Consider the following 16,162-nt stretch of genomic DNA (forward strand, 5'->3'; position numbering starts at 1 on the left):
AAAAATCATGTGATGCTTCTCTAATTTGTGTAATTAACAGCACCTGTAACTTACCTGTGGCACCTAACAGGTGTTGGCAATAACTAAATCACACTTGCAGCCAGTTGACATGGATTAAAGTTGACTCAACCTCTGTCCTGTGTCATTGTGTGCACCACATTGAGCATGGAGAAAAGAAAGAAGACCAAAGAACTGTCTGAGGACTTGAGAAACCACATTGTGAGGAAGCATGAGCAATCTCAAGTCTACAAGTCCATCTCCAAAGACCTGAATGTTCCTGTGTCTACCGTGCGCAGTGTCATCAAGAAGTTTAAAGCCCATGGCACTGTGGCTAACCTCCCTAGATGTGGACAGAAAAGAAAAATTGACGAGATTTCATTGCAAGATTGTGCGGATGTTGGATAAAGAACCTCGACTAACATCCAAACAAGTTCAAGCTGCCCTGCAGTCCGAGGGTACAACAGTGTCAACCCGTACTATCCATCGGCGTCTGAATGAAAAGGGACTGTATGGTAGGAGACCCAGGAAGACCCCACTTCTTACCCCGAGACATAAAGAAGCCAGGCTGGAGTTTGCCAAAACTTACCTGAAAAAGCCTTAAAATGTTTTGGAAGAATGTTTTCTTGTCAGATGAGACAAAAGTAGAGCTTTTTGGGCGGCAAAGGCATCAACATAGAGTTTACAGGAGAAAAAAAGAGGCATTCAAAGAAAAGAACACGGTCCCTACAGTCAAACATGGCGGAGGTTCCCTGATGTTTTGGGGTTGCTTTGCTGCCTCTGGCACTGGACTGCTTGACCGTGTGCATGGCATTATGAAGTCTGAAGACTACCAACAAATTGTGCAGCCTAATGTAGGGCCCAGTGTGAGAAAGCTGGGTCTCCCTCACAGGTCATTGGTCTTCCAGCAGGACAATGACCCAAAACACACTTCAAAAAGCACTAGAAAATGGTTTGAGAGAAAGCACTGGAGACTTCTAAGGTGACCAGCAATGAGTCCAGACCTGAATCCCATAGAACACCTGTGGAGAGATCTAAAAATGGCAGTTTGAAGAAGGCACCCTTCAAACATCAGGGACCTGGAGCAGTTTGCCAAAGAAGAATGGTCTAAAATTCCAGCAGAGCATTGTAAGAAACTCATTGGTGGTTACCGGCAGTGGTTGGTTGCAGTTATTTTGGCTAAAGGTTATGCAACCAAGTATTAGGCTGAGGGTGCTAATACTTTTGTCTGGCCCATTTTTGGAGTTTTGTGTGAAATGATCAATGTTTTGCTTTTTGCTTCATTCTCTTTTGTGTTTTTTCATGTAAGACAAATTAAATGAAGATAATACCAAAGAATTTGTGTTTGCAATCATTTTCAGGAAGAAACTGAGTATTATCTGGCAGAATTGCCGGGGTGTCAATACTTTTGGCCACAACTGTATGGCGAAGGCGTGGTACAGCTCATGATCCAAAGCATACCACCTCATCTGTAAAACACGGCGGAGGCAGTGTAATGACTTGGGCATGCATGGCTGCCAGTGGCACTGGGTCACTAGTGTTTATTGATGATGTGACACAGGACAGAAGCAGCCGAATGAATTCTGAGGTATTCAGAGACATACTGTGTGCTCAGATCCAGCCAAATGCAGCCAAACTGATTGGTCATCGTTTCATACTACAGATGGGCAATGACCCAAAACATAAAGCCAAAGCAACCCAGGAGTTTATTAAAGCAAAGAAGTGGAATATTCTTGAATGGCCAAGTCAGTCACCTGATCTCAACCCAATTGAGCAGCATTTCACTTGTTAAAGACTAAACTTCACACAGAAAGGCCGACAAACAAACAGCAACTGAAAACCACCGCAATGAAGGCCTGGCAGAGCATCAAAAAGGAGGAAACACAGCGTCTGGTGATGTCCATGAGTTCAAGACTTCAGGCAATCATTGCCAACAAAGGGTTTTCAACCAAGTACTAGAAATGAACATTTTATTTAATATTATTGAATCTGTCCAATTACTTTTGGTCCCTTTAAAAACAGGGTGGCACATGTTAAGGAGCTGAAACTCCTAAACCCTTCATCCAATTTTAATGTGGATACCCTCAAATGAAAGCTGAAAGTCTGAACTTCAACTGCATCTGAATTGTTTTGTTTAAAATTCATTGTGGTAATGTTTATAACCAAAATTAGAAAAATGTTGTCTCTGTCCAAATATATATGGACGTAAGTGTAAATTGTTCCAACATTAATCAAGTACATCTAAGCTAACATCAAGAAAATCGCATTATTCTGAGGTCTCACGACTCTAGATTTCATTGTAATGCAGTTCTAGATGGTTTGCCTGTTTATCTGAGGCTGGATTATGGTTCACATTTATTTCCCCTTTGGCTTATTTTCTAATTTATGGCTACAGATTGTCCCTGAGATGTTAAACGCACATGGGGACTGGACCTGTGCTTTCGGTAATTAGGATTTACTTGGATCAGGCCATTAATAAGGCAGTCTTTGAGCCCTAAATCTTACGTAGTAAATAGGATCTTGTTTTTGAAAGAGCCGCGGCTAGACTGGATTAATGATTCCTAACAATGTCTGTTTATCTGTGGCTTTTTCCTCTTCTTAATCTTGGATAATTTGTTCCATGCAGCTGCTAATGGAAAGGGTCTGACTGCATATGGAGTCACTATGTCAGCTATGCTTCTTGCCCATTTGGATTTTTTTCTTTTTTAGGGCAGGATTAAAAGTTAAGTGAAGTGTTCTCTTAAAACTTGTATTTGACATGTCGTTGTATTTTTTTCATCTTTTTAGATGAAACAAGTCCAGGATGAAGAAAGAAAACAATTGAGCCAACTAAGAGACATCCTAAAGACTGCGCTGCAAGTGGAGCAGAAGGAGGTGAGCTTGTGAGCCTAGAAGTCTTATCACACATGGTAGAGACATTAAGGCCATGTGCACACGTTCAGGATTTTTAGCGTTTTTTTCGCGTTTTTTCGCTATAAAAACGCGAAAAAAACGCTAACATATGCCTCCTATTATTTACAAGGTATTCCGCATTTTTTGTGCAAATGTTGCGATTTTTTCCGCGAAAAAATCGTATAGCGGAAAAAAAAGCAACATGTTCATTAAAAATGCGGAATTGCAGGGATTCCGCACACCTAGGAGTCCATTGATCTGCTTACTTCCCGCACGGGGCTGTGCACACCATGCGGGAAGTAAGCAGATTATGTGCGGTTGGTACCCAGGGTGGAGGAGAGGAGACTCTCCTCCACGGACTGGGCACCATATAAGTGGTCAAAAAATAAGAAATAAAATAAAAAATAGTCCTATACTCACCCTCGATGTCCCGCGCAGTGTTCCCGCCTCCACTGCACGCTGCCGTTCGGTTCCTGTAGCTGATGTGCGGCGAAGGACCTCGCCGATGACGTCACTGTCCTGTGATTGGTCGTGAGCGGTCATGTGACCGCTCACGTGACCGTGACGTCACGCTAGGTCCTGTGCGCACAGACCAGCTATAGGAAGACGAACGGTCGCCGCTGATGAGATGTCTGGGTGAGTATAAGCATTTTTTTATTTTTTTTTATTATTTTTAAACATTCTATCTTTTACTATAGATGCTGCATAGGCTGCATCTATAGTAAAAAGTTGGTCACACTTGTCAAACGCTATGTTTGACAAGTGTGACCAACTTGTCAGTCAGTTTTCCAAGCGATGCTACAGATCGCTTGGAAAACTTTAGCATTCTGCAAGCTAATTACGCTTGCAGAATGCTAAAAAAACGCGAAAAAAACGGAAAAAAAACGCAAAAAAAAAATGCGGATTTCTTGCAGAAAATTTCCGGTTTTCTTCAGGAAATTTCTGCAAGAAATCCGCAACGTGTGCACATGGCCTAAGTTCTTCGTCTTTTCCGCACCTTTGGTACCATTCTCTCATGCCATACAATCGGATCACAGTAAACGGAGACAGAGTTTGAGCCGAGTGTCATTACCATAATCAATCCGATTCGAAGGCCATGTGCACACGTTCAGGATTTTTAGCGTTTTTTTCGCGTTTTTTCGCTATAAAAACGTGATAAAAACGCGAAAAAAACGCTAACATATGCCTCCTATTTACAAGGTATTCCGCATTTTTTGTGCAAATGTTGCGATTTTTTCCGCGAAAAAATCGCATAGCAGAAAAAAAAGCAACATGTTCATTAAAAATGCGGAATTGCAGGGATTCCGCACACCTAGGGGTCCATTGATCTGCTTACTTCCCGCACGGGGCTGTGCACACCATGCGGGAAGTAAGCAGATAATGTGCGGTTGGTACCCAGTGTGGAGGAGAGGAGACTCTCCTCCACGCACTGGGCACCATATAAGTGGTCAAAAAATAAGAAATAAAATAAAAAATAGGCCTATACTCACCCTCGATGTCCCGCGCAGTGTTCCCGCCTCCACTGCACGCTGCCGTTCGGTTCCTGTAGCTCATGTGCGGCGAAGGACCTTGCCGATGACGTCACTGTCCTGTGATTGGTCGTGAGCGGTCATGTGACCGCTCACGTGACCGTGACGTCACGGAAGGTCCTGTGCGCACAGACCAGCTATAGGAAGACGAACGGTCGCCGCTGATGAGATGTCTGGGTGAGTATAAGCATTTTTTTATTTTTTTTATTATTTTTAAACATTCTATCTTTTACTATAGATGCTGCATAAGCTGCATCTATAGTAAAAAGTTGGTCACACTTGTCAAACAGTATGTTTGACAAGTGTGACCAACTTGTCAGTCAGTTTTCCAAGCGATGCTACAGATCGCTTGGAAAACTTAGCATTCTGCAAGCTAATTACGCTTGCAGAATGCTAAAAAAACGCGAAAAAAACGGAAAAAAAACGCAAAAAAAAAAATGCAGATTTCTTGCAGAAAATTTCCGCTTTTCTTCAGGAAATTTCTGCAAGAAATCCTGAACGTGTGCACATACCCTAAAAGGAGGACTCATTGCTTGTGTAAGCGAGCCCTATGTGGGACTATAAATTTCTGGGAAAGAAGAAATCTGGTCGCAGATCTGGCAGACAAATGTGCAGTCACAATTAATGTCAGTGATAGAGGGTCACTATGTGTGGATGAGAGCCAAGTGATTCAGAGAAACTTTCAGGGGGGCTTTGGCCTTTTTGTACTTCAAATTAGAAAAGCCCAACTAGTCTCCTCCTGCCACCAATCATAACGTGACTGCGTAGTCTGCCAAATTCATAAGAAACCTTATCTGTCACCTTAAAGGGGGTTTTGACAACTGCCTTAAAAATTAAATAAATACATAAAAAAATTGCAGGCTGTAAAAAAAATAAAATAATAATAATTAAAAAAGGGAGTGAAAATCAATTAATCAGTCATCTTGCTAACCTCCTCATCCCCGCTTGCTCTATCTTACAAGAACTTTATGAATCATTGATAACCACTGATGGAAAAGCAATCTAAGGGGAAGCAGTGCAAATCTTTGACCCCATTGATTTATTACATTCATTGACTTCGCTATAAAGCCCCCATAACTTTCTGACAACCACAAAGTGGTCTAAGGCCATGTTCTCACATAGCGTACACATTGTCTACATTGCGCCTTGGCTTGAGAAAGGCTCTCCATGAGCTGAAACGTCGCCATGATGGGCTATTAAACCTGAACACTTTTTGAACTCATTTGTAATGGTGTGCTGCCTCTGACTTTTTGGACTCTCTCGCGCTCTCTCTCTCTCTCTCTATCTATATATCTATATATATACATACACATACAGTTATATGAAAAAGTTTGGGCACCCCTATTAATCTTAAGCTTAATGTTTTAGAAAAATTGTTTTTTTTGCAACAGCTATTTCATTTTCATATATCTAATAACTGTTGGACACAGTAATGTTTCTGCCTTGAAATGAGGTTTATTGTACTAACAGAAAATGTACAATCTGCATTCAAACAAAATTTGACAGGTGCATAAGTATGGGCACCTAACCAGAAAAGTGACATTAATATTTAGTACATCCTCCTTTTGCAAAAATAACAGCCTCTAGTCGCTTCCTGTAGCTTTTAATGAGTTCCTGGATGAAGGTATTTTTGACCATTCCTCTTTACAAAACAGTTCCAGTTCAGTTAAGTTTGATGGTCGCCGAGCATGGACAGCCCTCTTCAAATGATCCCACAGATGTTCAATGATATTCAGGTCTGGGGACTGGGATGGCCATTCCAGAACAGTGTAATTGTTCCTCTGCATGAATGCCTGAGTAGATTTGGAGCGGTGTTTTGGATCATTGTCTTGCTGAAAGATCCATCCCCTGCGTAACTTCAACTTTGTCACTGATCCATGAACATTATTGTCAAGAATCTGATTCTGAGAGGAATCCATGCGTCCCTCAACTTTAACAAGATTCCCGGTGCCGGCAATGGCCACACAGCCCCAAAGCATGATGGAACCTCCACCAAATTTTACTGTGGGTAGCAAGTGTTTTTCTTGGAATGCTGTGTTTTTTTTGCCGCCATGCATAACGCCTTTTTGTATGACCAAACAACTCAATCTTGGTTTCATCAGTCCACAGGACCTTCTTCCAAAAAGAAATTCGCTTCTCCAAATGTGCTTTTGCATACCTCAGCCGACACTTTGTGGCGTGATTGCAGAAACGGCTTCTTTCGCATCACTCTCCCATACAGCTTCTCCTTGTGCAAAGTGTGTTGTATAGTTGACCGATGCACAGTGACACCATCTGCAGCAAGTTGATGCTGCAGCTCTCTGGAGGTGGTCTGAGGATTGTCCTTGACTGATCTCACCATTCTTCTTCTCTGCCTTTCTGATGTTTTTCTTGGCCTGCCACTTCTGGCCTTAACAAGAACTGTACCTGTGTTCTTCCATTTCCTTACTATGTTCCTCACAGTGGAAATTGACAGGTTAAATCTCTGAGACAGCTTTTTGTATCCTTCCCCTGAACAACTATGTTGAATAATCTTTGTTTTCAGATCATTTGACAGTTGTTTTGAGGAGCCCATGATGCCACTCTTCAGAGGAGATTCAAACAGGAGAACAACTTGCAAGTGGCCACTTTAAGTAGCTTTTCTTATGATTGCATACACCTAGCTATGAAGTTCAAAGCTCAATGAGGTTACAAAACCAAAAAAAGTGCTTTAGTAAGTCAGTAAAAAGTAGGTAGGAGTATTTAAAACGAGAAAATGATAAGGGTGCCCACACTTATGCACCTGTCAAATTTTGTTTGAATGCAGATTGCACATTTTCTGTTAGTGCAATAAACCTCATTTCAAGGCAGAAACATTACTGTGTCCAACAGTTATTAGATATATGAAACTGAAATAGCTGTTGCAAAAAAAAACAATTTTTATAAAGCATTAAGCTTAAGATTAATAGGGGTGCCCAAACTTTTTCATATAACTGTATATACGAAAAATCCAAAAAAACGAAAAATGCAGAAATCTATTTTTGATTTTGGTGGAAATAATATGCAGTAGTAAATAAAAAAGAAAAAAAAAAAAAAGCTGCATGTTTGACTGTGGGACCATGGCCGTAGGTGTATAGTAATGGCATCCTCTGCCGGGGGGTAATTTCTGGGTGTCTGCCTGCTCTGTTACTCATGAATGTGTTTTCTCTTTCTCTCACAAATGCTCTAACCTGTTGTGACCGAAGTCTAGAAGAGTAAGTGTGTTAATATCCTTGATTTCTTGCAGTGCATGTGTCGCCCGTGAGCGCATTTATCTGCATGTTTTATCCCTGTTCATTTTTCAAGAAGCGAATCGGACCTTGTGGGTTCTGCATCTGGGAGGAGAAATAATGGTCTTTAACAGGAGTGATGATAGAAAGCGATTTTCTGATAATCTAAACTTCAGATAAGCCGTCAGTGTTTATCAGGTGGACTGACCTCATGGACCGCTGCCAGTCTCACACTTGAGAGACGAGGTGTAGTTTCAGGCTCACCTGCCATCCGCTGTGCCTATTTAGACAATGAAGGTGATATGGTCCTCATACTCTACCTCATTCCTCCGACCATTTTTGTAGAGACACAGAAAACATTTTTCTCATAGTACTATGTAACGTGTGAGAGATAAAATGGTGCCATATTCCATTGCGTGCCATAGTACAAATGCCTCTAGGCAGGGCCGGGTTTGGGTTTAGGAGGTTCCCTGGGTGAAATAGTTTTATTGCGCGTCTTTTGACCTCAGCCAATTTTTGTTTAGATTTTTTTCTTAAGGGACTTGAACTTGCGACCACTTGAATGATACTCTGCAATATTGCAGTGTTCTTTGATACCGGGGGTCTTTGGCAAGCTCCTGGCTGCCATGACAATACTTTCATCACCCCATTTTAAACCTTGACATTTGACGGCGGCATCTAAGGGGTTAAAGCTGCTGCTGCAGTCTGAGCTCACTCCGGTTACAGCTGGTAGATGCAGGCTGTGTGGCCCAGGTCCTGAGCCTGCTCCATACATGCAGAATGCTCTGGCTTGAGTGGGCCCTGGCACCAGTCCTGCTTCTAGGTGTGAACATGATCTTGTAGGGATGCTTCATATGGCAGCGCACAGTTTTTCAGTGTCTATTGTGTGTACAATACACACGCACACAATTTCTGTATAGGAATGCATTGATTAAAATACAGATTGGTGTTCTCCATACACAGAAAATAGTGGACCTCACTGGTTGCCCATGGCAACCAATCAGAGCTCAGCTTTTATCTCCTAAACTGCGTTAGAGACTTGAAAGCTGCACTGTTGTTGGCTGCAATGGGTAACCAGGCCAGTGTTTCTGTTTGACAGTTTTTGGAAATGAAGCCCACTGTTTTATAGTTGTGTGCACCCTTAGCTCTTAATGAATTACATGGAGTTATACAGCTTGTCATGAAGTAATGAGATTGTATTGAATGGTGGGCCTGGCCTGTGCTGCAGAACCTCATGATGGGCCCGGTCAGTGCTGCCGAACCTCATGATGGGCATGGTCTGTGCTGCCGAACCTCATGATGGGCCCAGTCAGTGCTGCCGAACCTCATCATGGGCATCGGTCTCTGCTGCCGAACCTCATGATGGGCCCGGTCAGTGCTGCCGAACCTCATGATGGGCATCGGTCTCTGCTGCCGAACCTCATGATGGGCATGGTCTGTGCTGCCGAACCTCATGATGGGCATGGGTCTCTGCTGCAGAATTTCATCATGGGCCTGGTCTGTGCTGCAGAACCTCATGATGGGCCCGGTCAGTGCTGCCGTACCTCATGATGGGTATGGTCTGTGCTGCCGAACCTCATGATGGGCATGGGTCTCTGCTGCAGAATTTCATCATGGGCCTGGTCTGTGCTGCAGAACCTCATGATAGACCCAGTTTCCTCTTCTGCTGAACCTCATGATGGCTCCAGTCTGTGCTGCAGAACCGCATGAATGGCCCGGTGTGTAGAGCGCCGCGTCTGAGATCAGTTATTCAGTCTGCTGACATGAATCAAGGTCTCACACAGGAAGCGAACAAGCGTGGGTTAACCACATAAAATGTGAGGTCTCTCAGAAGCCGATTTTGGATTATATTACACTGAGGTTTTCATACGCAGGCGAACAGCTGTGAAGTGAAGCCCCAGGGAAATAGCGACTTCACACTGAAAATGCAGAGGAAGTGTAAGGCTCCAGGGAAGCAACAGGTTCCTGCAGAGACTGGGTGTACAGGTCTGATCTGCATGAGCTGTCCTCTCATCTGTCTAACCACCTGCAGATTTACTGGCCGTAATGGTGATCCTGAAGTCTTGTGTAACGGTCATTATGAGGCTACCAGACGTCTGATATAGGACACAGAGCATTTCACTGTTATAAGAATCGCCTAAAATTCCGTGTCTCGGGGAACGTCCTCATAGGACCGGAATGCTGCAGATTACCCATGCAGATTTGTGCAAGGAAAATCCTCAGTGAAATATTGTACCAGCAGCGGATGCACCTTTAATCACTCATCCCATGTTGCAGAATGTGTGTGCACTGACATTGGTCTGCAGTGCTGGTGGTAAAGCATATCTCTTAATTAAATAAATAGGGCCATTATTACCAGGTGGAAATGCCGCTGACATTTTTTTTTCTTCTTCCTCTCAGTTCCTGTGATATGGACTGCATGCTTTTCATTATATAAAAATCTAGTCTTGTTAACCAAGTGGGTGTGACCTCAACTCTTTTCTGTGGGTGTCTTCTTGAGGAACACGCTTACTTGGGTAACAACACTAAATTTACAGTGGGTATGGAAAGTATTCAGACCCCTTTAAAGTTTTCACTGTTTGTTTCATTGCAGCCGTTTTGTAAATTCAAAAAAGTTCATTTTTCTTTCACTAATGTACACTCTGCTCCCCATCTTGACCGAAAAAAAAACAGAAATGTAGAAATTTTTGCTAATTTATTAAAAAAGAAAAACTGAAATATCACATGGTCAGAAGTATTCAGACCCTTTGCTCAGACACTCATATTTAAGTCACATGCTGTCCATTTCCTTGTGATTCTCCTTGAGATGGTTCTCCTCCTTCATTGGAGTCCAGCTGTGTTTAATTAAACTGAGGACTTGATTTGGAAAGGCGCACACCTGTCTATATAAGACCTCACAGCTCACAGTGCATGTCAGACCAAATGACAATCATGAGGTCAAAGGAACTGGCCAAGGAGCTCAGAGACAGAATTGTGGCAAGTCACAGATCTGGCCAAGGCTACAAAAGGATTTCTGCAGTACTCAAGGTTCCCAAGAGCACAGTGGCCTCCATAATCCTTAAATGGATGAAGTTTGGAATCACCAGAAGTTTTCCTAGACCTGGCCGTCCAGCCAAACTGAGCAATCATGGGAGAAGAGATGGGAGAAAGTTCCACAAAGTCAATTATCACTGCAGCCCTCCACCAGTCGCGCCTTTATGGCAGAGTGGCCCAACAGAAGCCTCTCCTCAGTGCAAGACATATAAAAGTCTTCATAGAGTTAGCTAAAAAAACACATGAAGGACTCCCAGACTATGAGAAATAAGATTCTCTGGTCTGATGAGATGAAGATAGACCTTTTTGGTGATAATTCTAAGCAGTATGTGTGGAGAAAACCAGGCACTGCTAATCACCTGCCCAATACAATCCCAACAGTGAAACATGGTGGTGGCAGCATCATGCTATGTGGGTGTTTTTCAGCTGCAGGAACATGACTGGTTGCCATTGAACGAAACATGAATGCTACCAAGTACAGAGATATCCTGGGTGAAAACCTCTTCCAGAGTGCTCTGGACCTCAGACTTGGCCGAAGGTTCACCTTCCAACAAGACAATGACCCTAAGCACACAGCTAAAATAACAAAGGAGTGGCTTCAGAACAACTCTGTGACCATTCTTGACTGGCCCAGCCAGAGACCTGACCTAAACCCAATTGAGCATCTCTGGAGAGACAATGAAACAGAGTGAAAAAGTTAAATGGGTCTGCCTAGTTTCTGTACCCACTGTATATGCAGTACATAGCTGAGGGGACCATATTTCAGGAATGGAACGGCAGCATTCACGTCACATATAACAAATTACATACCGTATTCATGGTAAAAAAAAAAAGTTTTTTAAATCAGATACATTTTTATTGAACACAAAAGCATAAAAAAAGTAAATAACTCCACCCCAACCCTTTCCCCCCCCCCTCAAGGAGACCAGTCCAGGAGCGGACAACAGTTCGTCCATGATTATCAAAATCAGGTATTGGATCAGTTCACCGGAAACTTAATTAAACTTTTCTGTTTTCTGGCACATCTTTAATGAATCCTTTCCAACCAGGGCTTCACATATTTATGGTAATTAATAGTGATGAGCGAGTGCACTCGTTGCTCGGGTTTTCCGGAGCACGCTTGGGTGGTCTCCGAGTATTTATGACTGCTCGGAGATTTAGGTTTTTGGCCCAGCTGGATGATTTACAGCTACTAGCCAGGCTGAGTACATGTGTGGGATTGCTAGGGAATCCCCACATGTAATCAATCTGTCTAGTAGCCGCAAATCATCTAGCTGCTGAGAGGAAAACTAAATCTCGGAGCGGTCATAAATACTCGGAGGCCACCTGAGTGTGCTCAGGAAAGCCCGAGCAATGAGTATATTCACTCATCACTAGTAATTAACTGGTTCTCTACAGATTGTTGCGGATTTGCTGCAGATTTTTCCACCTTATCTGCACCTTACCACCAAAAATGCCCTGTATAGGAGATACACAGGATAAAAGTGGCTTACATTTAGTGCATTTCTTTTGTTTGCACCATTGTTTTTTTCCCTTTCATGGTTCTTCTCTGTAGACTCCTTTACAGCGTAAAATAATTTTATCTTTTTTACTATTACAGCTCTGTTTTTTCAGTTCTTATAAGGTGTTACCTGAGAATGCTTGGATGCTAGCCAAGTGATTTCGGAGTGCTTGAAAAGTATGTTCCAATCCCTGCGGCTGCATGTGTTGTAGCTGTCTAACAGCCGCGAGACATGCAGCCGCAGGCACTCGAACATATTTTTCGAGCACTCCAAAGACACTTTTTGCTAATCACTAATCCTTACACAAGCTTGACAGCCACGTGCTCCAGGATCAGGCAGTGTATGCAGTGAATTTGGGCACCTCACTAATTCGTATTGGCTCTCCTCCGGCTGGATGAAAACTCTTGGGTGCCACCTATAGGTGGCTAACTTTATAAGTCAGTGTCAGGGGTAGACAACTATAGGGGTCAACACGGAGATTGTTTTAAAATTTGTTAGGATATCATCACGTGACGTGGATATGCTATGGATTTTTAGTTATTTCAGTAAAGGCAAAATGGTTGAGATTTTGCCAAAACTGATCCATACACCAAAAATAATCCACCCCTAAAACAGCTGAAATAGATAAAAATTGTAACATAAATCTATGCTAGAGATTTTGAATATCAACTTTTGCAGTGCATGGCAATTCCACAGCCAGGACTTATGAGACGCATGCGCATTTCAATGTAGAATCACTATGGGCAAGCTGCAAACTTCACAGCAGAGCATTTGTACATGTGAACTACTAGTGACATTCGGTTTAGTTTTTATTTCCTAAATCAAATGTACACATGAAAGGTACAAACTTTATAATATGTCTTATCAGAGAAATCTGCTCCTTTCTCCTCCAGGACTGATCACTCGCTATATAAATTCTCAATTTCAAGGTAAAATCTGTATTCAGTGAAGACAGATTTCTACATCACTGAGATAGGACATGAGAGCCGCTACTGAAAATGTGTGAAGAGGAGGAGGGCAGAGATCTGCATTTAGCTCTTCCCACCCCTCTACATAAAGTATTATCAGCAGCACCTGCCATCTCCTATCTCAGTAATGTAGAAATCTGCCTTCACTGGATACAGATTTTACCTGGAAATTGAGAATTTTGAAAATGAAAAATCAGCAGATTTCTCTGATAAGACATATGTCAAAGTTACTTATTGACTTATGAAATAAAAATTAAAATGATGGCTACGATCCCCGTACACATTAGACTAGCTGTAGCGCAAACTATTGTTCGGCCGACATCTATCTCTCGACTTCACCATACACGTGAACCCTCGACTCAGCCAAGTGCTCCTGTGTTCTCTGAGTGAGCCACTGCCAGAGAAGTCTTCTCTCCCCGCTGAACAAAAGGATCAGCCATGGAAATTCGACAGGCTTGGATCCTTCTTTCACAAGATGTCCGCTGTCGTGGGAGAGTCAGTAGGCCAATTTCCACTGATATTAGCGGGTTCAGCCAACTTCAGTCTTGTGTGTTTAGGGGCCTGTAGCCTTAAATGGGTTCAGTTTGCAGTAGACTTGTGAGTCTGGTGCCTTTGCCGGCAGCCAGCAGTCATGTGACCGCAAGTATGTGATTTGCATACTTCCAGGCACATTCCAACTAGACTTTGTCCAGCCTCCTCTCCCAGCGATGGCAGCGCGGTGCGTGCAATGTAAGGATTTGCAAGTCTGCAGTCATATAGAGCTTTAGATCCGATGGCTCCTTTGAGGTGTATGTTCACATGTAGCTTTTTGCTATGGATTTTTTTTTTCCTCTGAAAGGTCAAAAATCCACAATGGAAATTAAAACACCGGTCAAATAAAAAAATAACTACGTGTGAACAAAGCCTTATTAAGCGATATGTAAGCTGAATCATTCAAGTCTTATGGATTTAAGGGGTATTACCATCTACCAAATCCTATCCCAATATATAGCAGGTGTAATAATATTAGCAAATACCTCCAATTAGAAATGTAGTATAGTTTTTCTGATTCGCTCTGTCTCTTTCCTCATGTGCGGGCATTGCAGGACCTTCGATATCCATGGTTATGAACCTCTGATATGACAGTTGTTTAGTGGTCGTAACCATGGATACCTAAGGTCCTGTAATGCCTGCACATGAGGAAAGAGACAGAGTGAATCAGAAAAACTATACTACATTTCTAATTCTAATTGTAGGTATTAGCTAATAGTATTCTTATACCTACTATATATTGGGATAGGATCTTGGAGATAGGAATACCCTTTAACAGAGAAGCCACTGAATTGTGGGGGCTGTAAGCTCGTGTCGTCTTGTTCCCAAGTAAAGCACCCTACTCTGTGACGTCCATATTACAAGATGAGCAGTACTTTATTGTACGACTTTATAGTTGATTTAATGTTCTGTACAGATGTCACTGCTGCACACCATTATGTTGGGGGCCTTGGCTCAATGTCAGTGCCGGCCTACACTGATCCCATCCTCTTACATTCTGCAGGATTCCCAATTCCGCCAGAGCACGGCATACAGCCTGCACCAACCTCAAGGAAACAAGGAGCACGGCACGGAGAGGAATGGCTACCTGTACAAGAAGAGCGATGGGTCCGTGATGGTTCATTCACAACATGCTCACAGCATTCGGACAATATCACACTGATGCCCAGCCAGATGTTAGATTAAACTTTCACTTTTTTTTTTTTTTTTTTAGAATAAGAAAAGTTTGGCAAAAAAGGAAATGCTCCGTGAAGAATGGTTTTCTCACGATAGCCCACGGCACTGTACGTGATGGTTTCTTTTTTATGGTTGTTGTGTTTGGAAAATGGATTTTTAGGAAAGCAAAGACCATCATCTTTATCTCAATCATTTTCCACACTTATGTTTTCTCTACCAGCCCAACATACCTCCTGCAAAGTTGAACCTACTGACCTGCCAAGTGAAAACCAACACCGAGGAAAAGAAATGTTTTGACCTCATCTCTCGTAAGTCGCTCTCTGGTTCTTCTGATTAGCCTCTGAATGCATTTTTGCAATTTCCTGCTTATTAAAATTTACAGTTGATCTTGACTTATTAACGCTTTTCTTTTGTTTACAACTCATTGCCTAAAAGACCAACCACTGTTACTGTATAGCTTGTAAGCACTTCCGTAAAAACAGTGCTTACAAGCTCAATAGAAAAGAGCATGTGAGTGCTTCCCATGGTCTAGCAGAGGTGGTCGGTCTCCAAGGCAACGAGATGTAAACAATAGAAAAGTGTTAGTATCTCCTGAATGGATGAAACCTATAGCCGCCCAGTCTGTCATGCAGCTTCAATCCTTACTTATGTCTTTGTAAGTTCAGTTGTCCGTTCTAGAAATTGGCCCAGTGGAGGTTTATGCATTTGTTTCTTTGTTCTGTATTGTTGTTCACAGAGATTTCTCTTGACAGATGACCGGACATACCATTTTCAAGCTGAAGATGAACAAGAGTGCCAAATGTGAGTATGCACGTTTACATGTTCACACCAGCGCCTTTGTTATGGCTTTAAAGGGGTTGTCCGGCCTTGGGGCTTAAAGTATGATTGTGACTCTATAGGACGGCTGACTTATGCACTGCACGCATGTGAAAATTCTCCTGTGCCAGGAAGCAGCGAGTGCGTGACAGCAAGTATGAGATTTGCATATATGTGGTCACATGCCAACTAGACGTGTGCAGCCTCGCTCAATACAAGTGTATTGAGTGAGGCCTGGTACATCTAGTCTGAATGTAGCCGGAATTTTTACAGTGTGCGTGATGTGAGGAACCACAAGTCTGCAGTCACTCCAAGGCTGGACAACCCCTTTAAATATTTCCAGATGTCTGATGACCAGGGCCTCCTGTGGAGGGTGTTCTGTTTGCGAAATGGTCTGAGATGTCTTTTTGCCTGGGGCTGATATTGGATTTGTAATCAGAAACTCCCCAAAACTCGGGCTGCTTGCTTCATTATTAAGTGACCTTGTGGCC

At 42.7% G+C, this 16,162-nt stretch overlaps 1 protein-coding gene across 4 annotated transcripts in view; it reads left to right on the plus strand.

Annotated features, from left to right (window-relative positions):
* The window catches only part of ASAP2 (ArfGAP with SH3 domain, ankyrin repeat and PH domain 2), a 216,678-nt gene that overhangs the window by 148,631 nt on the left and 51,885 nt on the right, over positions 1-16,162 (plus strand). For all 4 annotated transcript variants that reach the window (XM_077291399.1, XM_077291397.1, XM_077291396.1 and 1 more), the window contains exons 9-13: positions 2,785-2,871; positions 14,683-14,786; positions 14,893-14,962; positions 15,076-15,163; positions 15,608-15,656. In XM_077291399.1, the coding sequence (XP_077147514.1) occupies positions 2,785-2,871; positions 14,683-14,786; positions 14,893-14,962; positions 15,076-15,163; positions 15,608-15,656 (398 nt within the window). The remainder of the gene's footprint in view (positions 1-2,784; positions 2,872-14,682; positions 14,787-14,892; positions 14,963-15,075; positions 15,164-15,607; positions 15,657-16,162) is intronic.

The sequence above is a fragment of the Ranitomeya variabilis genome, chromosome 2 (genome assembly GCF_051348905.1).
Source record: "Ranitomeya variabilis isolate aRanVar5 chromosome 2, aRanVar5.hap1, whole genome shotgun sequence".
In the NCBI taxonomy this organism is placed as follows: domain Eukaryota; kingdom Metazoa; phylum Chordata; class Amphibia; order Anura; family Dendrobatidae; genus Ranitomeya; species Ranitomeya variabilis.